The sequence below is a fragment of the Pezoporus wallicus genome, unplaced genomic scaffold (assembly GCF_028554395.1).
Source record: "Pezoporus wallicus isolate ANWC-B61680 ecotype Strahan unplaced genomic scaffold, APGP_CSIRO_Pwel_v1 contig_9591, whole genome shotgun sequence".
NCBI lineage: Eukaryota > Metazoa > Chordata > Aves > Psittaciformes > Psittacidae > Pezoporus > Pezoporus wallicus.
Window position 1 is genome coordinate 70,199 of NW_026637080.1, and position 20,896 is coordinate 91,094.

General features: G+C 41.6%; 1 protein-coding gene across 10 annotated transcripts in view; it reads right to left on the reverse strand.

Moving 5' to 3' along the window:
- The window catches only part of TAF1 (TATA-box binding protein associated factor 1), a 38,601-nt gene that overhangs the window by 15,527 nt on the left and 2,178 nt on the right, over positions 1-20,896 (reverse strand). For 3 of the 10 annotated variants that reach the window (XM_057403135.1, XM_057403130.1, XM_057403139.1), the window contains exons 4-28: positions 20,314-20,454; positions 19,621-19,862; positions 17,356-17,574; positions 16,703-16,924; positions 16,335-16,536; positions 14,836-14,952; positions 14,249-14,416; positions 12,490-12,617; positions 12,282-12,389; positions 11,266-11,439; positions 10,987-11,160; positions 10,798-10,902; positions 8,008-8,208; positions 6,994-7,135; positions 5,708-5,838; positions 5,049-5,129; positions 4,501-4,650; positions 4,226-4,345; positions 3,875-4,050; positions 2,975-3,216; positions 1,508-1,721; positions 1,078-1,243; positions 717-928; positions 384-492; positions 98-196 (exon numbers count right to left, since the gene is read on the reverse strand). In XM_057403135.1, the coding sequence (XP_057259118.1) occupies positions 98-196; positions 384-492; positions 717-928; positions 1,078-1,243; positions 1,508-1,721; positions 2,975-3,216; positions 3,875-4,050; positions 4,226-4,345; positions 4,501-4,650; positions 5,049-5,129; positions 5,708-5,838; positions 6,994-7,135; positions 8,008-8,208; positions 10,798-10,902; positions 10,987-11,160; positions 11,266-11,439; positions 12,282-12,389; positions 12,490-12,617; positions 14,249-14,416; positions 14,836-14,952; positions 16,335-16,536; positions 16,703-16,924; positions 17,356-17,574; positions 19,621-19,862; positions 20,314-20,454 (4,043 nt within the window). Of the gene's footprint in view, positions 1-97; positions 197-383; positions 493-716; positions 929-1,077; positions 1,244-1,507; positions 1,722-2,974; positions 3,217-3,874; positions 4,051-4,225; positions 4,346-4,500; positions 4,651-5,048; positions 5,130-5,707; positions 5,839-6,993; positions 7,136-8,007; positions 8,209-10,797; positions 10,903-10,986; positions 11,161-11,265; positions 11,440-12,281; positions 12,390-12,489; positions 12,618-14,248; positions 14,417-14,835; positions 14,953-16,334; positions 16,537-16,702; positions 16,925-17,055; positions 17,320-17,355; positions 17,575-19,620; positions 19,863-20,313; positions 20,455-20,896 lie in introns of those variants that run through there. The other 7 variants (XM_057403138.1, XM_057403137.1, XM_057403134.1 and 4 more) reach the window with 7 other exon arrangements.

Genomic DNA, 20,896 nt, shown 5'->3' on the forward strand with positions numbered 1-20,896 from the left:
GAGAAAAGCCTACCCTGATTTTGCTGTCTACAACACATAATCTACTTCAACCCTACTGCTTAATACACAGTTTTTTGGTCTCATCGCTTAAACTTACATTAGGCAGATCCCTTATGTCATTGATGATGCCCTCCAATATGGAAGACAGCGTCACCATGGGATCTGTTCGCCGTCGGTGGATAGACTTATGAGGACGCTGAAGAAATCAGAGACAGAAAAGTTAAGGCAGTTCCAAGATGCAAAATATTTACCTACAGAAATGCTAGGCAATTTATTAATTTATTGGTCCATCTAGAGGACACACAGGAGTAGTAAAGAAACTGGCCAGCAGGTACAAACAGAAATAGAGATGCTGCCATCAGCTCAGTGACACCTTCACTCACATTCAAGTAATCACAGTGAACAGTTGTCCCTACTCGCCGCTTCTTCTTTGGAGGAAGCTGCTGTTTGGGAAACTTCAGGACCAGTGATTTCCTGCGAACTTCATCCGCACTAGACAAAACAAAAACACAGACTGCTTTCTCCAGCCCTTCTGTCAATTGAGACCATTTGTCCCCATCAGCCATTATACCAAATACACAATCAAAATACTATAGTAATAGTCTATGCAAAGTCCTACCACTTTTTCTTGTGATTAATACACTAACGTGTATTCTTCACTAAGCTGTAAATTGTTTTTTCTTACTATCCATCAGTATCTCTGCTTCTTCCCTTACCTCTCAATCAGTTGTTTTCCCAAGACAATTTTTGTTCCTTCTACTTTGATGAGTTCTTCATTATCATTATGAATTACTGTTTTTTCCAGCTCTTCCTCCTGCTCCTCTGTCATTGCAACAGGATTAGAAGGTGGGGCATTTGTTTGGTAGTAGAGAGGGCAGAACTTATTAGTCCTCATGTGGCCAATTGCACCACAGGCTCCGCATTTTAGCTACAGAAGTATAAGAAAGATGACAGACCAGAATCAGGCTCCTAGTTTAGAGGCAAAGTATCATTAAAATCCTCTAGTACATCACTAGAACAGAAAACTTCTCCAGTCCCCAAGACCTGTTAATATGCTTTATGAATGGATGTGCTTACTTTCAAGTCTGGACGCTCTTTCATTTTCTTGGGCTTCTTTTCTGGAGGGCCCTTAAGTTTCTCTTTTTCTTGGTTCCGTTTTAACCGCCGTAATTGTTCCTGGATCCTGCGCCGCTCCTTACGCATTTCCTCACGGTGCTGTTCATCAAATAGAGCAAACTTCCGTCTGGGTGGGGGGGACACCAAAACACAACACAAAAGGTTTTTCATTTGAGTTGATGATTTACCAGGTGCTCTTCTGTCATGTTAATCACTGCACAAAATTCATACTGCCCTCCAAATGGACAGCCATTAAATTTATTTCTCTACATAATTACGTAAGTGCCAGGTGTTTACACTAAAGTCTACATTTCTACATACTGCCAATAAAATGAAGTAGTCTACAGGCAAAACTGGAAAAAAAAAAAAGAAAAAAATACATAGGCCTTACATAAACTCTTCATCCTTTGTAGTCCGTATTCGGCAGTAGGCATCGATAACTGCAGGCTTCCGAACTGTCTCACACCTCACGTACTCTTTCCCATCCTCGTCTCTAAACGTGCGATAAATTTTGAGGCGACGGCCAGTGGCAGAAGAATTAAGGCTGGTTACAGAGGCAGTGTCGTCATCTTTGTGAGAGTTTGCTGAGGCTCCTGAAGCTGATGCTACAAGAAAGTGTTTAATTTACTTTTAATTTCTTTCACACTGTAGAAGCATCATTGTTTAAATCAGCAGATAGTTTTGGCTTAAAAGCTTCCAAGACACACTTCAGGAAAACCTAAGCAATAGAAGTCTTTCCCTTGCTTGTTCATGTTCTTTATCATGACATATATTAATCTGAAACAAAGTTAACTACTGAATTATCCACACAAATTATAAAGACAGAAGGAACAACTTGTCAACAAGGACCTGCCTTGCACAGGCAGGTGCCTAAGCACAACCTATAAGGCAACTGCAATTAAGGCCCTGCAGATTGCTTATAGTCACATTGGTTTTCATAATAGGTGTGGAGATCTGGCAGAAACTGAAGGTCAACAGTTACCCAGTTTTCCATCACGTGTTACAACCAGTGAGCTATAGCCTTGTCTCATGTGACCACAGAGATTTTGTTCAAAATAACAGATAGAATTTCATAAGGCAATGATCATCAGCAAGTCTTCCACATATCCCTTACTAAATTATTACAGTAATTATTTAATTAGTGATATATTCCTGATCTGGGTTTACAACAGCAACAACTCTGACCCAGACACAGCAGAGTTCAACTTTGCTTATACACATGCAGCAAGAAAGAGTGATCATGAGCTCCATCATACAGATAGAAGTTCATTCACAGGTCAGATATTTCTACCTGCTAGTTTAGGTACATGTCAAGTTCTCCTGAATGCACTTAAAAGAGAGCCATCTCCAGTTGCCCAATTGCTTCCCAAACACACTGCTACAGAACAGAGTGTAACAGACACTATCAACCTACATATTGTGCCTAGCTGTTTAACACACATAGCTGTGTTTACAAACAAGATCCAATTGGAATACCATGAGCTGATTGCAGGAACTGCTTGTGAATACATCTTCAGAATATCACTATTCAAATACCACTCCACCCTCGCACTACCCCCCCCCCAAAAAAATAAAAAGGGAAATTCAAGCAGCAAGCAGCAGTGAATATCTAAAGAAATACCAGATTAAGTTTATAGTTCAAAATAAGCAAAGCTAGCTATGGGGCAAAGAAAACACTTTAAGTGCATTTTCAGCCAGTGACTTCTCAGAAGAAGAAAAAGCACCAGATAAGCATGTCTGTACATTCTCCTTGTAAGAAATCCACATTCTCCTCTGAGAGGCCAGATCAGCACATTTTGCAACCTGACACAGTTCTGCATACCTTCCCAGGCACATTCTGGTGGCTGAAGTTACTTACACAGCCCCTTTTTGTCTCTCCTGTCCTTTCTGCCCCTCTCTCTGTCATTACCACTGTCTTCTCCCAGAAGCATCCTTTGCAATTCCTTTCGTTCCTGCTCTTCTCTTTCCCGAGAGAGCTGAGAACTAGTTTTCTTGTTCTGTAACATATTCTCAATGTTCTTTCCCATTTCTTCAAAGTCACTGTCTTCAGCTGAGCTGCTGTCTGTGTCTGTTGACAGGATCTCAGTGGATTCCAAAACCCTGAAACAGGAGGCACCTTGAAAGTCAGTTACTGTTGCCCCTCCACATCTCTCCCCCAACCCCCAGAATAATCAGCCTGTTACCTTCCCAGAAAATCAATGGTAAATATGACACAAAGGTTTGAAAATTAATGTTGCAAGTCACTACAAGAATAGGCATAACATATTCCCTTCTCAGTCCTCCTGTAATCCCCATGTCCAAGAGATCAATTGTTCCTAGCCAAATTGCTCCTTCTCCAACAAGTTGTTCTCTTCATCATCAACAGTACTGCATACCCTCCCCACTATCAGGTTTTGGCCTAACAAATAATGCATTAATTCTTCTGGCAGTTCTAAATAATAGGACATAGAATTGGTAGTTGCTATCCAAGAGAGAGATGGTAAACTGCTGTTAAAAAAACAAATGAACAAAAAAAAGACAGTACAGGCAGAAGGGCAGGTGGGTGGGCACACAGAGAGAAAGAAAATAAGGGGGCTAACCCGTAAGTTGCTATTAACAGCCAAAGTCCTCTTTCTCAGTGCTATATTTTGTGGGCCCAACCAGCCAAATGAACATCTATACCACTACATATCAGTAAGCCCCAGGCATACACAGTGCTGGACTTTCAAGATGGGGACAGGGTGGGGTTCAAGGCTGTAAACATCAGATAAGTACTTACTTATTTTGTAAATCAAAGATGCGCTGACACTCCTCTTTGTACCTCTCCTGATGTTCTGCTACAGAAAACCGAGAACCCCGTGCAAATTTGCTCATAGGACCTTCCCCTGAACGAGCCTGCTCTGTAGACATTGTACGTACCACATCAATCACTTCCCACCGGGACAGCTTCTTTATCTGCAAAGAGGAAGACACACTAGAAATGACTTTAGAGACAACTGAGGGAACTGACTGTAGATTTCAACCCCTTTCCACCCAAGGTCAGAGCAGAAATGGACACATCCTTTTCACTACCACTTGCTGAATCTGTTAGTGAAGAGAACTCAGTAACCTGCTCCAGGTCCATGCTTACCTCCTCTTCAGGCACTCCAAATTTACGCAAAAGCTGTTTGGCATTTTTGAGGGAAAGTCGGCGCAGATCAGCATCTGTCCCAGTCACTGTCTTTTTCACTGGCTGAGGTTCTTTATCATCCTGTTCAGAGAAAGATGCAGCCTATTAATGTTATCAATTAAGTCTTTCCTAGGCTCATCTGATATTTTCTGTTCCCAGCGCCCCATATTTACTCCATTTCTCCCACATGACTTTCCAGTTATTGCTTCATGTCCAACCCAACCGTGGGGCTATACCTTCTGCTGAGTTGGCTTGTTTGGAATCTTCACATAAGAAAATCCTTCACCACAACCAGTAGGATCTGCTACACCAGTCACTTCAAGTAGGCACTTGCCCTTCATAGCAGCAATGAAGGCTCGTGTGGTGTTCCATGGAGCTGTGCGCACCTGCCAGCAAGAAACATGTCCTCACAGTTCTACTACCATCCATGAATTCCAAGCATTTTATTTACATTCTTCCAATCATACTGAGAACTATTCAACTGACATAATGAGGGTAAATTCCACTTCCTGACCCTTTGGCTGCCCTAATAAAACCTCTATGAACAACCAAGTGCTAGATACCTCACAAAAGGCATTTAAGGCAAAAAGCCTCGTCCTGAAAGGACCTGGCAAGAAAGATTCCCATACACAGGTATAAGCTTGGCAGCAAATTTCTCAAAAAAGTCACAAGAACATTTGATCTACTAAGTCCAACTTCAAGTGTGTCCTTTAAAGGCCTCATTTCTTTCCTGCCATGTAGATTTATATATTGACATGCAGCTCATGCATCACTCTGACAGTACCTCATCATCAATCTTCATTTGGAAATCTTCTTCATTCTCCTCTTCTGGTGCAAAGAAGGATTTCTCCCCGTAACCTGCATCCTGAAGAGAAATATTAGGGAAAAGATGCAAACCAAAAGTCTCAGAAAGGTTACTGGAGAGAGAACTGAGGTATATTATGAATCTCCTGTGGAGGCTTGTCATGCTGAACAAACACAATTCCACTGACAGTTGTTCACAGGATTCACTGCAACCCACAGTATCACAGATGATACTGTGCAAACTGCCCAGTATTTTGACAAGCTTCATAACTAAATACTGCACCCACCATCAAAAAAAAGAAAAAAAAAACAAAAACAATTGTCTTTCACAGCCACATACTGGTTACTTTCTGGTATAGAGCTCCATGTAGGACTAGAAGCCCTTTCTCATATCTTCCTTTTGCAATCCTTTAGCACAGCTAATTCAGTATCTAAATAATAGGTGGTAAGAATGTCTCTCTCTTTAAGACCTTAACTTCCTTTTTACACAGCAGAAAACCTAGCAAGATGTGCAGTACTCAGGGGCCTAATGTCCCTACTTTATAGCAAAATTAGTTTTAGGCAGAAGGTATTACCTAGTCTCAGCCTTCCAGACCTACTTGGCAGTAACTTCTCTTACAGCCTATAAGGAGCATTTACCTTCAGTCGCTGCTCAGCTGCAATCATGCTGTAATAAGCACAGCACTGTTCTGGGGATACCATTGCTCTGATCTCTTCTTCTGTTGGCAATCTGAAATCTGGCTTTAAAACCCACCAATTTGAGTCCATCCCTGAAAAAGGCACAAATCAAACACCAAGTAGTTTCCCACAAATGTTGGATGCCATCATAATTCTAACTGTATTTCAAGATTTGGTATCCTGCTACAATGCTGGAAGAGGAGCAAGTGTGACAAATCCATGACATTCAGACCACTAAAACCGATAGATGTTTTTGTTCTGCATTTGTCCAATCAATACCCCTAACTCTGTCCCTATTTTATCAACAAAATGCCATATATTCATGCATATTCAGTGTAGAAACTGCATTCCAAAAGCATTTAATCTACCTTTCACTTCCTCAAACTACTTTTCCCCATGAACACGCTTTGTATTACCACCGGTTTATTATTATGTATATACAAAAAGCTCATACAATCACAGAATGGCTTGAGTTGGGAGGGACCTGAAAGCTCATCCAGTTCTAACCCCCTGCCACAGGCAGGGACACCTTCCACTAGAGCAGCTTGCTCCAAGCCCCTGTGTCCAACCTGGCCTTGAACACTGCCAGGGATGGGGCAGCCACAGCTTTTCTGGGCACCCTGTGCCAGCATCTCAGCACCCTCACAGGAAAGAGCTTCTGCCTAAGAGCTCATCTCAATATCCCCTCTGACACGTTAAAGCCATTCCCCCCCTCTTCCTGTCCCTTGTGAAAATTCCCTCCCCAGATTTCTTGTAGGGCCCCTTTAGGTATTGGAAGAAAAGTCAGAACTCAGGCTCTTAGAGCACTGTTAGACCCTAGAAGACGGGAAAAGCTTCTAGTGGCACTTCTTGCTTGCAAACACAAGAAAGCCATGCACAGAGGGAAGGAAACGTGTTTGTGTTGGTGTTGTCCATTGTTATTTCAGGAGTAAATCATTGCCCAAATGGGAAAAAAAAAGGTCTAGACTGTAGTCATGTTTCACCATCAAGCACACCTGTGCCAAAAAGAAGTACACATTTATAAAAATGGGAACAAAAAAAACAAAACCAAAACCAAAACCCTATCAGATTACTTAAATTCTTCAAATAGATGTTTTCAGAAATTGTTTATCAGGAGGAGGTTTTCACAGAATGGTTTGGGTTGGAAGAGACTTCAGAAGTCATCTAGTCCAAACCCCCTGCAATGAGCAGGGACAACAAACTCCAAAAGCAGCAAAGAATGGCTAACCACCACATGAGATCTTTACCCGTGCGTTTGAAATCAGCACAAAGCTTTAGCCGCTTTCGGATGCTGCTCTCCGAGTGTGAGGGAAAGGCCTTCTTGATATCTTCCATGCGAATTCTTCGAGGACGGTCTCTGCTTTTCCAGAAGAGGCGATAAATGAACACCTACAAAACAAGACCCATTTGTGATGTCTGAAGAAAGAATGCAACAAACTGGCAGACAGCACAGACAATGCTGTTTATAATGACTACTTCAGACTTCCTACTTGAGACCCCTTTTATCTTGTGAATTTACTTACTGAAGTTTTCCAAGCCACATATCTTCTTCAGCTTCAGCTATTTGTGAGTATCACATGAGGAAAAAAAAGTTGTTTTGAATTTCTGTGTTACCACATTAGAAATATTCATGCTTCGGTACAGAAACTTGAATTTTGAGTACAGCAGGGATTTTACCACTCTGCAAGTACCTCGAGTTATAATTCTGAATTAAGCTGACAATAAGTTACTTGAAGTGTTTTCAAAAATCTAAATTTGTGGATATTTATTTGAATGGTCACTGACAGTCCCAAAGCTTACCTACCTCACGATCTAGGAAATCAACAAAAACCTATGAAGCAACTCTAATTATGTGGAAAAAGAGAAAAAAACCTGCAAAAAAATCCCTTATTGCCTCTTAGTAAAATCCAAGTAACTGTCATTTTATCTAGCATAACCACTTCAAAGTTCATTCTAATTTCTTCAGTTTCCTAGACTTTATATAATTGTATAACATTTTATTTTAGCCTCTACCAAATACTTATCAGATAGGATGCAAATAAACAGAGAAAGCATGCTGTATATCATTGCTTATATGACAATCAAAATGATCTGTATGGTTAACCTCCAATTCCTGTCGTGCTGTCACCTCACAGCAACAAAGAGATCCACAGCAGGGCAATGAACATCTCAGGGCAAACCTGTCGACACGAAACCCATTCCTATGTCACGGGCTTTCTCCAAAGACCCCTCAGATCTCCAAACTGCCTCTTTTCACGTACCTGCAGAAAATCTCTGATGTGGGTGTTAGCTCGTTTAGAGTTGGGACCAGGTACTTCATAAAGTGGGCACTCCTGACCAACTACAAAAATATCCACTAATTCTCGAACGTAATAGCCTTGTCGTGTCCGGATAATCAGGAAATCCGTTTCAGGCATCTTATGTAGATAGATAGGCGCCCGGAAAAGGTTGTTTTCAAATGCCTAATCAGAGAAACAAATCAAAGTTTGAAAGTCAGGTATTGATAAAATTTTCTGTAACTCAACAAAAAAGATCTTCACAACAAACAACAGTCATTTCAGTGGTACAGCCTCATTCATACCACAAGGTACATAGGTGCACAGTCATAACATTCCTTCGTTATGCAGAGAATAACCAAGGAAGCACAAAAGCATAACAAAACCTAGAACAAATGCAGAAAGAGTCTGAAGGACTCTTTGGACTAACCTTTAAGGAAGCAGTTTAAAAGGGACAGAAAAAACACACAAAGAGCTCCAGCCACACTGCCCAAATCACAGAAGGCAAGGGCTGGGAGAATGAAGAACTGCCTGCTGTAGAAGATCAGGTTCAAGATCATCTAAGGAACCTGAAGGTGCTAAAGACCATGGGACCTGACAAGATGCATCTGTGCATCCCAGGGGAACTGGGAAATGTAGATGTCAAATCATTATCCATCATATTTTAGAAGCCATGGCAGTCTGGTGAAACTCCTGCTGACTGGAAAAGGGAAAATACAACTGCCACATTCAAGAGGGAAACAAGGAAGACCCAGGGAACTACAGACCAGTCAGTCTCGCCTTGGTGCCTGGCAAGATCATGGAGCACATCCTCCTGGAAACCATACTAAGGCACATGGACAGCTAACATGACTTCACTAAGGGCAGATTGTGCCTGATGAATTTGGATAAGGGAAGAGCAACTGACATCGTCTACCTGGACTTGTGCAAGGCATTTGACACTGTCCCACACAACATCCTTGTCTCTAAACTGTAGAGACATGGATTTGATGGATGAACCACTCAGTGGATAAGGAATTAGCTGGATGGTTGCACTCACAGAGTTTCGCTCAACAGCTCAATGTCCAAATAGAGACGAGTAATGAGTGGTGGGGTCAATATGCTGGAGGGAAGGGATGGGATCCAGAGAGAACAAGACAGGCTGTAGAGGTGGAACTATGAGAACCAGATGATGTTCAGTAAGGCCAAGTGCATGGTCCTGCCCCTGGGTTGGGCCAACCCCCAGCACAAACACAGGCTGGAGGGGACTGGATGGAGCAGCCTGAGGAGAAGGTGCTGGATAAGGAGAAGCTCCCCATGACACAGCTTCAGTGTGTGCTTGCGCCCAGAACCCTCCCATGTGCTAGGCTGCACCCCCAGAGCGTGAGCAGCAGCTCAAGGAGGGGATTTTGCCCCTCTGCTGTGCTCTGGGGAGAGCCCCCCTGCAGTCCTGATGCAGCTCTGGGGCAGCAGCACAAGAGGGACGTGGAGCTGTTGGAGTGAGTCCGGAGGAGGCCACAGAGCTGCTGCGAGGGCTGGAGCAGCTCTGCTCTGGAGCCAGGCTGAGAGAGCTGGGCTGGGTCAGCCTGGAGAAGAGAAGGCTCCTTAAAGGGAGACCTTAGAGCAGCTCCAGTGCCTGAAGGGGCTCCAGGAAACCTGGAGAGGTGCTTTGGACAAGGGCCTGTAGGGACAGGCCAAGGGGAATGGCTTTAACCTGCCAGAGGGGAGACTGAGATGAGCTCTTAGGCAGAAGCTCTTCCCTGTGAGGGTGCTGAGGCACTGGCACAGGGTGCCCAAAGAAGCTGGGGCTGCCCCATCCCTGGCAGCGTTCAAGGCCAGGTTGGACACGGGGGCTTGGAGCAACCTTCCAACCAAAATCATTCTATGATTCTACAATGATTCTATGATATGCAGAAGAACACTATAACCACAGAAACCAGCCCAGGGGACACACACAGAGCTGGGAATGGGAGAAGGCAACAGAAGCTAGGACTGAAGACTTTGCTCAGGAATGGAGGTTGCAAGAACCTAACCAGAAAAGCAGAGAGCAGCAAAGTTCAGCATTTAAAGGTAAGAAAGTTTAAACTAGCACCAAGGAGGCACGAGACTGAGTTTAACTGGAAAGACCATCCTCTTTTATAAGGGGTTTTCTCTAACTGTAGGGCTTCCACTAGCCTTACCCACTTCTACTCTCCCACACAATCTTCACCCACATTGCAAAACTTTCCTGAGATGGCCCTTGTCCTCACTTCAAGCTTTCCAGAAGTCCTGTTTTATCCAAATGAAGTCTTCTCAGGCTTGAACCACTAGTATTGCCAGTTCTGTGATGAATCTCTAATATCAACCTTCACCTTACTTTTTTTCCTGCATGGACAGAATTATTGCTGCAGCAAGAGCAGGTAGCATTACATGACATTTTTACATTTATCATGAATTTTGTAAGCAGGTGGTCTTTACAGTATTCTTAATTCCTCTCCTAATCTCAGCTGTATGTATTTCAACAACAGAGGAATGCTCATAAAAGCAGAAGTCTATAAACCTGACTAGTAACTGGCATCCAGCAGACAACTAGTAGTGCAATTCTCAGAAAGTACACATAAGATTTTGCTCATTCAACCTGGACCATGACAAATCTGTGCTTTTATACCCTCCAACACCTAGGTTTTCTATACCTTCGCAACATTCAAGCAGCTTTGACCTTCCACTGGGTCCTCTCGTAACAGTATTTATAATACCATTCCAAAGCAATGCAGCAAAGATTCACATCCTGCAATTCCTTATGCTTGCTTTTCTTACCTGCAGTAACTGGCCTGGATGCAGAGAACCCAGGAATGGAGAAGTATGACAATAAACAGTCTCTCCATATTTGCAATCTGGAGCTCCAGGATCTTTGCCAGGTTTCTGCAACGTGCAACGAAGGTGCAGTGAGCACTCAGCAAGAAGCAGAACAAAATCACTGTCCAACAGTAAAACCTGCATACTCACCCTTTTGTAGTAATTTTTAATCTTTGTTGCCATGCCAACCTGCATCATTAAAGGGGCATTTTCCTCACTGTATTCAGCGAGGATGAGATCTCCATCCTTGCCAGTTAGGTCCTGTGGTGTGCGCATGAAGAACATTTCACCCCCACCAGAAGCCTGACGCTCCTGCTCTCTCATCTGTGCTAGTGAAAAACCCCAATGTTAAGAAAACAGCACATCAAACAGATCTGCTGTGCAAATAGAGCCACAGCAGACTTCAGACACAGAGGAAAATAACTGTACCTTGGCTTTCTTTTTTATGTGCTTCAGTAGAGGTTGCACAGCATGGGGCCCTGGCTGCGATAAGGCACCAAAAGAGTATTTCTTCAGGGGAGGCCGATGAAACTGTCGGAGCTTCATAGGACCCATATGGGTGGGAAAGAATGGCTGGCGAAGTTCCACTGCTGGGATAGAGTGCTAACACAGGAACAAAATGTGCAGTAAGAATGAGATCTACCATCTCAAAACCAAGATCATCCTACTAACCCTTATATGACAGAACCTGGTAATATTTTTAGGTCTGCTAGCAGTGACATTAGTGCATTGAGATTCACTTATCATCATGTCACCTTTTGACAGAAAGTGATTAGTCCATACATAAATCTTTCCTTTCCATACAGAGACAACAGTATTTTTACTACTTCAAATGATACCCAAAGAGAAGATTTTTTTAATTAACTAGAAGCATGCAAAGGCATTATCCCTACCAGTAGGAAAGAAGTGCATTTAGAATTACATAAACATTTCCTATTAAGGAAGAGGCTGGAATCAGATGAGGTTTTAGAAGGGCTCACTTAATACCACATTGAAGAAGGAAAAAAACACTACATTTTCAGCCAAGGCTAGTGAGCAGTGCTTCAAACTCATTATCTAAATTATTTTTATAATACCTAGATTAAAACACCACTAGTAGCAGACGTACAGCCCCACCTCTTGAATATTTGCACCACATTCCGCCCTCCTACTACTGCTTTAGAAAGAAGAGCACTCCAGAAAGACAGACCATACAAATGCATGGCAAGTGTGACACAGCAAGACTTAACATCTAAACCTCAGTCTGATGGGGCAATCAAGAAAAGTTAGTTCAAACTCCTTAATCTTTTAGTTAAACAATATTAAAAATCTCATGAACACTTAACTGACCTGCTGTAATCTAAATTCTGGTTTTCTACAAATCCTAAATCATACTCTCAGCTAGAAACTTCCTACCAAGACATTCTATCTATTTCTCACTCTATAGCGAATACTACTATGACTACCTGAATGATGTTGCCTCCGAAAGTTCCTCGAAGGCCCTGCTGCTTGGGGTAGTAAAACTCATCGTTGGACAGGTTCCAGGGATCTTTCACCTCTGGCTGAGACATGTTCTAATTCAATTTTGAAACATAGAGGGAGACATGTCAGAAAGAAAAAAATTGCCCCTTCCACATCATTCCCAACCTGCAAAGTGCTAAAGTTTATGCTGACCTGCTGTGGCTCTTCCTTAATGACACCTGTTTTTCCCAACAGGATTCGACTCTTCTTTAGAGAAGATTCTTTCTTGTTCTCCTTGCATGGAGAGCTCGAAGTCATTTCTTCCTTTTCATCAGGAATTTCTAAAAACACAAGCAATCACACTGCAGGGTACTTGCCCTGGGGCATAGAAAACATGGATTTGTTATTTCTCGCAACCTCCTCCTGAGCTGCAGCTTGATCCAGACATTTTTGCCTTTATGTTCAGTTTCCAAGCTGACTGCCCTCCTGCACTCCTCCTGCTTTTCCTCCATGCTAGTTAATATGAAACATGTTCAACAGAGAAAAGCTCCATGCTTAAATCTCTACCTTACCTTCTTCAGCAGTGAGTAGATTTGAGTGGGAAGAGAATACTGTGGGGATTGATTGGGCTATCCTCTGCTCAACAAAAAATTTACCAATAAACTAATCATTAAAAGTACAAGAAATAGCCAACAGTTCTGCCAAAGTTATTCTAGAGTTGAGAGTCAAGGCAACAGGAGTGCCAGTGCTGCTTCCCAACTACATGTACTAGTAATCCTTTGCTTCCCCACATATATAAAACACAAAAGTGAGTCTGAATCCAAAGATAATATGGAGTTGAATCCAAAAGGGATTTCTGAAAAATTCCAAGAAAGTAGCATGAATTTTAAGTTACCAATTTGTGAAGCATGGACTTTCCAAGTACAGTTTTCACCCAAGATTCAGGGCCTAGTGACATGGGCTTGGTAAACACTAATATATATATATATATATATATATATATATATATATATATATATATATATATATATATATATATATATATACATATACACATATATATGCTAAGTGCTTCAGTCATCTTCAGTCAGTTCACCTTTTCCCTTCCTTCACATTTTCTTAAATTTCAATCTTGCAAACGAGTATGAGTCTGTCTTTAACAAGCTCAAGTTGAGAGTGATTTTCAAGGTTTCTGGCTAATGCCAAAACACTCCAATCAATAAATACAGAAATTCTTAGACCTGACCCACTTTCCTGAGGAAGGAAATGCAACCCAGGCCATACAAAAGTATAGCAAAATATGCTTAACCTTAAATTACATAAGGCTGCTTGAAGACTGATAATCTAAAGAGATATCAAAGAGAAGTGGTGATTTTATTGTCCAAAGAAGAGAAAAATCTCTCCAGCTTGCATCAATACAAGCAGGGAATACATTCAAATCAAACTCCAGGAATACTGACTAAGTTCGTAGCAGCAACAAAAATGCTAACAGATATTATGCAAAATCATTGCTCCCATGTGCCATTACCTTAGCCTGAAAGAGGCTTAAGGAATCTGTTTCTTCAGGCTTCGAATACAAGCCATGTTTGAGAATAGCATGGGCTACTTTGTGGTTTACTTCTCCACCTTCCCTCTTCAAACCAACAAGCATGCAAGTAAAATTAACTCAAGGGCTTCTAAAACACACCAAGGGTCAGACTAATTGTGTTAAAATTAAGTTTCAGGGCATTAAAAGTTCTACTCTGTTGTTACTCCTTTTAACTTGGGAGCTGAAAGTATATATGATACCAGTTACTAGCATCGTCTTCTGCTGTGGCCTTTGATTACTTGCAAAACATCTTCAAAAGCTAGAACAAAGAAAGACCGTAAGTATTGCCCCAATCCATTTATTTCCATTACACTGTGACTATAAATCCTTTCTTCCATTTGTCTTTTCCCATTTGAGCCAAATTAATGGATGCCATAAACATACCTAGAATTATGTTTTCATCATTTGGATCAAGTGTTAAGACAGGGGGATCCAAGTAGGTTTCCATTGCCTGATCATCCCAGATGATATTGTCTTCCCAACGGCCATATACTAACTCTTCATTATCAATTGGAAAAATAGAGTACCAGGTCTTGTCTTCATCCACAGAAACTGAAACAATCATAAAGTAGAATCCTTAAGAGTTTTATACACTACCTCAGCAGAAAACCCATTTCAAAACTCATCTCCACATCTTATTCCCTCATCCTTCCCCATCTTTCAGGGCTTCCTGAGCCAGGATCTCTAAAAGGTAAAAGAAAACTCTTGGAAGCAAAAAGGAAGCAGAGCTCCAAGTCTCAAATGTACCAGCCCTTTGAGATTTTGCTCCACTAAAACACAGAGAATCTCCAAAAATTAAATATGGCCTCTAACTGGTTATAAAGCAAACAACTATCCCTTTTATCTATACCTTGTTGCCAAAAAATGACCCTGGTATTGCACAGAACACAAGTCTGTATAATACAAGTCTGTATAGAGAAACACATGCCACATGCACCTATTCATAGGCCAAAGATTGACATCCTTATTACCTTGCTGTTCAGGGGTTTGCTTTTCTTTGCCCTTTGCTATACCTAGGACTCCTGCTACATTTGGTTTCTGTACTAGTGGAATTGGCGGATTGAGCAAAGAGCCACTGCGGTTCAAACCTAGAGAGAAGAAAAACAAAAGTAAAGTGAGCTTGAGTGGGAGGGTTAGGGGGAATTGCACTGTCTTAAATCAGAACATGGGGGTTGCATGAAGAGTGATGTTTAGCCTGAAACAGGATGGGCCTACTGTTCATATCACAGAGTGCCAATGTGTCATTAGTATGGGTAAGACTTCATAGAATCACAGAACAGTATGATTTGGAAGGGACCTTAAAGATCATCTAGCTCCAGCCCTGCCATGGGCAGGGACACTGACTTACAAAACACATTCACCCACACCATACTGAAGTCTGCAGCCTCTTCGAAGTTAGGTTTGGCTTGCTTTGCATATGCAGCATGACAATAGATAACATGCATTTCTACATGGTCCCTATAAAAGTGAAAGGCCTTAAGCAGACAGTTGCTATTGACAGAACTGTTGTTCTGGCCTCCAGCAGAGAAGTCTTATGTCACCGTCAAAGAAAAAAGGATGATCAAGCAGACCTCAAGGAACCATTCTGTGGAAGCAGCTCCTCCCAGGGCACACCAACTCACCTACGCTCACATGTGGCTTATGTCACTTAATACTTCTAGAAAGCATGAGATGTAACACATGTGAAGAGACCAACCATGTTTAACATGTTACTGTAGCTTTTGATGGGACTCAAGCACAGCAAGCCCAGGCCTGAATAGCAAAGGCACAACTGTGCTGAAACAAAAATTGCTACAAAAAGGTATCTCCAATTCACCTACCCAACTCAGTGTCTTGTATTCATAGCTTAACAGTAAAGGATTGATACTAGTACCCAACAAAGATCTGACATTCCCATCAGTTTTTCCTTGTGGAAGCAGGGTGAGATGTAACTGATGATAAGCAGGGTGAGATGTAACTGATGATAAGCATTCATTCTACACAAGCAATTTAAATTTCAAATCCTCCTCTATCTAAGAGAAGTCTAAGGCTTGTAGGAACTGTTACTTCCTATCTAAAAAAAAAAAAAAAAAACAGAGTATCATTATTAATTGAGAGTAAACTTCAGAAGATTTTTTACAAAATTCTTCCAGCTAAAAAAAAAAAAAAAAAAGGCAAGTATATGAAGAAAATTCCATTGTCCTATAAACAGCAGACATCCTAAGTGTGGCACTATTTGATACCAGTGTAGGTGGATCTAGCATCTGGTATTCCCCATGGTGAGAAGAAAGCCATAGCTGATATTCTCTTTAACAGAAAGAACCAACTCTGTTCTTCGAAAGAGAGCAAGAGTCTCAAAATTCTTAGCAGAGCTGTGATTTTTCAAAAAAAAAACATTCCCTGACAGGAAGAATTATGTTCTTTGAGATGAAATCATGCAATGGGTCAGCTCAACTACAGCAAGTACAGTTCGTATCAGACCACCAGTTACCTTGTTGGGCATTGTATGCAGTAGCATTTCTAGTCATGCTGGATGGCAACCAGCCTGCCAAACTTGCTCGCTGTGTCTTAGTCCCTTTGTGCTTGACATCTTCTCCATTCCAGATAACATCATCCTCCCATTGGAGCTGTGTCACCATAAGGAAGTGCTCATCAGCTAGCAGATCATCCTTCTCATCCATCAACCTTGCATCCTGGAAGGAAAGAATAATTGTTTGAAGACCTGCACCGACTACTTTCAAACTAAAGGAGAAAGATTAAAAGTTCTAATTTTGCACAGTGCACAACCATCCACTGACCCATCACCAATCTCCTATGCCACAAAAATCTCCACACCTTCCCCTACAGTTCCCCTCTCACCTCCTCATCTGCGTGGCCTTTAGTTTCCTCCTCCTCCTTCTTCTCTTTCAGCTTGAAACCATAATCAAATCCACTGCCATCTTCAGGGATCCCCAGCATGTCATACCAGAGCTGTGCTGGCCCATAGCGCCATTCTGCCACTTTCGGCTTGGTGTCTGTTACTTTGTCTGTATCACCAGCTGACTGGGAAAATTTTGATTCCACGGGTGCCATCATGGTAATCTGAAGCACACCAAAGGAGGGAGTGGTTACACTACTGGTCTAAGTGTCAGTAAGAGGTTTCTTCCTTCCAAGTTTCCAAGTTTATTCTCGGGAGAGAAAAGTATTCCTAAGAATTGCTTTTCCATACTTACTAGCTGCCTTAAGAATGTTCTGCAATTAGACTTCCAAGAACACAGAGATTTCTTCTTGATACAAAGAGGATAAACTCTCCTACTGATCCTGTATCACAGATGCAGCCTTCTCAGTAAGAAGCAACCATCTGAAGTCACTGACTAGTATCTGTAGAAGAGTTTCTGCAAAGCTGGAATACAAGCCAACCCTGCCCTCCAGTTTTACTTTGGAGGAAAAGCTCTTTATTCTAAAAGTTGCTGTCCAATCCACTGTTACCCCAGAGCCAGCTGGCGACCCTCTCTAAGTCTCAGATATCCCACCTCATCATCTGAAAGGCACTGCTCAGGAGGGGGAGGAGCAGCAAACTCATATTCCCAAGGAGATTTTCCTTCCATTCCACTCTCAACTACAACTTCACCCTCCTGTATTTGCATTTCTTGTGCCAACTCCCGATGTTTCTTCTTGCGTTTCCTTCGGGCACTACGCCAAACGGATGGAACATTCTTTCCAGGGCCGAAGAGACGCAGGAAACGCAGTACCTAGATTAGGAAAAAAACAAGAGTCAGAGAAGAAAAGAAAACACTGTGGAATGCTTGTCTGTCTTTTCCTCACCTGAAAAACAGTAATGAAAAAGAGCACTCTAAAATTCAGAAGCTTGGCCTGTACCACAACCCCCGATGCAATCAACAATCTTTTGGTTATACTTAAAAAAAGTTTCTGATCTGTTCGATGGACCCTTCCTTTTCAAAAAGATTTATTCTTAATTTCAGACACAAATTCAACAGATGGAAGAAAGTCTGCCTTTACATAGTGAGCATGTGGTAAGATGCCACATGGAAATAATTATTTTCATTTTGAGCAATCCATAACCTTGAAAAAGACACATGGAGATTCAAGAAGAGTTGATAAAATTATTAGCAAAAGAGACAAAGCCAGAAGACAGTTATAGAAGCAGAGATTTCTTAAGCAGCCAGGTAACAACAAATACCATGGTCCAGAAAGAGTACACTCATTTTTATTTCCATCATAACACAGGTCCCCTACATGCATACTTCATACCTCCAGCACCCACACTAATAACAATTACAAACTTTCTCTTTTGTTTCTAGTGCAATTAAGGTTGCAGGTTTTCAAGCACTGACAACTGTCTCTTCAGAGCAGTCTCATGAAGACTGAAAGCATTACTCACAAACTAACTGAAAAAAAACAAAGATTTGCAAGAAGACATCCTATTAATGTTCCCTGTTAACCTGTTACGATGATTCCCAAAGGGAATAATACAGCCACTCCATCCATCTCTGCCCACATCCTTCTTCCCGAAACTCCCCCCAAATTACTTCTGAACCCTCTGGCTAAGACAAAGGGCAAAGATCTCAGACATAGGCAAGCTGCTAACAGTTTAAATCAAGCACAGAAGTCTGCTTCTCCACCTGCTATTTTAAGTGGTTTCATCAAGAATAACTGCTACGTTAACATACACATTCTCAGACATCAGCCAATCCTCACAGCAAAATAGAGAGGATTTCAGGCTTTGCCAGCTCCAGTGCTCATGACTTAATTACGAAAAGTGCTCAGCATTAACAGCTCGCATTGGTTTCTACACCCATTGGGCATGTTCAACACCAAGCCAGTCCCTGATGTAATGTAATACGTGGAGCAGCAAAGAAACGAACACACCAACTGATACAAAATACACTAACACAGGAAACACCAAATTTGCAAAAGCCAAGGGAGTACTCAGAAGGCTAACTTCTGTGCTAGAGCCTCACCTAGATTTCTAATAGCCAGAGGTTAGCTTAATCATTAAAACATGCCATTTAATTATGCAAACTACTCAGCTGCTTAAACAAAGCCTGTGATGGAGGCACCCAATGAAACCAAGTTATCCTGGCTCCCAACCATCTGTTTGGCAACTATAAGCACATCTTTATTCTCCTTCCCCTCCTACCTTTCCTCTCGACAGCTTTAAACATTTCAAAATAATTACTGAAATACATCCACTACATTTGGTATTTGCTACTATTTAGGTAAGTATCATAATGAATTTGCTTTGTGCGAGAAATGATCATTCTTTCAGCCAGTTTGTTATTGTGGTAATTTCTGATCCATAATCTGAGCAGTTACAAGGGAGGATTAAATAAAGGATACAGATCACAAATGTGCTCTTTTAGAAAGAGCACACCAGGTTCAGGACAGTATGAAAGGAGAAGCAAGTATTTGCCAGAAAAAAAAAGCAAGCAGACAGATTAGCATTATGGTTTTTAATCATCTGGCAAAAGTATTCTCTACTAACTCAAAAAAACAATTTTCAAGATAAAGATACCTGTGCTATGGTCTTACAGAACTGCAAAATACTATTTCACACCCTGATTTATATGATGCTTTTTAAGAGGCACCTGCAAATGGCAGGAAAAGCATTGCATATTAAGCAATCTGGAAACAGCAGAACACAGAAAGTAAAGACGGCACTGAGGTGAGCAAGAACATCTACACGATTACTTACTACAGAGCCTTAATACTGTATGATGCATATTTAGAGGGCTTACGTGATACAGTTTCTGTCACTTTCACATCTCTTACAATACCTTGCCTGGTCGAAATTCCGGGAAGAGCTCTGTAACACTTGGCAACTGTTTGGTAGCATCTCGCTGCATGATTCCTGCAAGAGGAAGTGTGAGTTTGCCTTCCTTGGATTCTGCCTGCCTGGCTTCTTGAGGTCCCATCTCTGACTCAGAATCAGAGCTGCTGCTGAAATCCACCTTGTCGGAGGCAGCAGAGGAAGGAGCAATGATGGAGGGCAAAATGATACCGTCTCCATCTTCAGATACTACAATAGAACAAGCACCTTATAAACAAACAGGTTTCCTCCCTGTCCCCTAATACAACCCCATAATGCCACAACTCCTGTTTTTATACCAAGGTATGCAAAAATTAAGCCTCTGCAGGTGTTACGAGTACCATTCTGGTTTAACCTTGCATTTTATCCTAAGCGTTCCAGGGGAATTTCCCAGCCACAACTGAGAGGATGAGATAAAAAAAAAAGCAGTTTCATTGTCAATATCAGTATTTTATCAATCACTGGAAATAAAATATTTCACCTTACATTTCAGGTAATCCTTTACCATTGCATATCAGGATGAAAACCCACCTTTAGATGCAGTCTGCGGACTGAATTTTGATGACACGTGGTTCTTGCTGCAGAATGAACTGCTGCACATCAGTGTTTGCTTCCTTCAGATATTCACATTGCCAGAGAGAGGAAGAAAGTTCCCACTCACCAGCTGCAGCTGTGTCCTTTTCATCTTCTTTCTTTCCAGGGACTGGAGGTGGTGGTGGTGGTGGCATCAACTTGGAATCAATATCTTCACAGTCAGCATCATAATCATCCTCATCTTCATCTAACCAGTCAGGAGACAAGACTGCATATTAAACAGACAATAAAGAGGAACCAGGCACCCTTCCCATTGATACTATCTTATACCTGTCTCAACCTGATGAGAAGAGCATGTCTTCCCTTACTGAGGAGACCATCCTCGTTTTGTAACAAGATGCAGAACTCTCACAAGTTCAGCTTTCTGCACGTACTCATTTGCAAGATTGAAATGTAAGAAAGAATGCAAAGGAAGGGAAAAGGCGAACTGACAGAAAGATGATTGAAGCACTTAGCATATACATATATATTATGCTATCACTTCCTTTATTCACGCTTTGCAAAGCAAATAAAGTTGTAAAGAATCAAAAAAAATGTAGTAAAAATGTGGTTAAAAAGTCCTAATCACCTTTACATCCCGCTAACAACAATCTGTCAACAGCAAGGTTAAATGGAAGGCAGCTTCAAGGAACATGCAAAGATTTAGCATT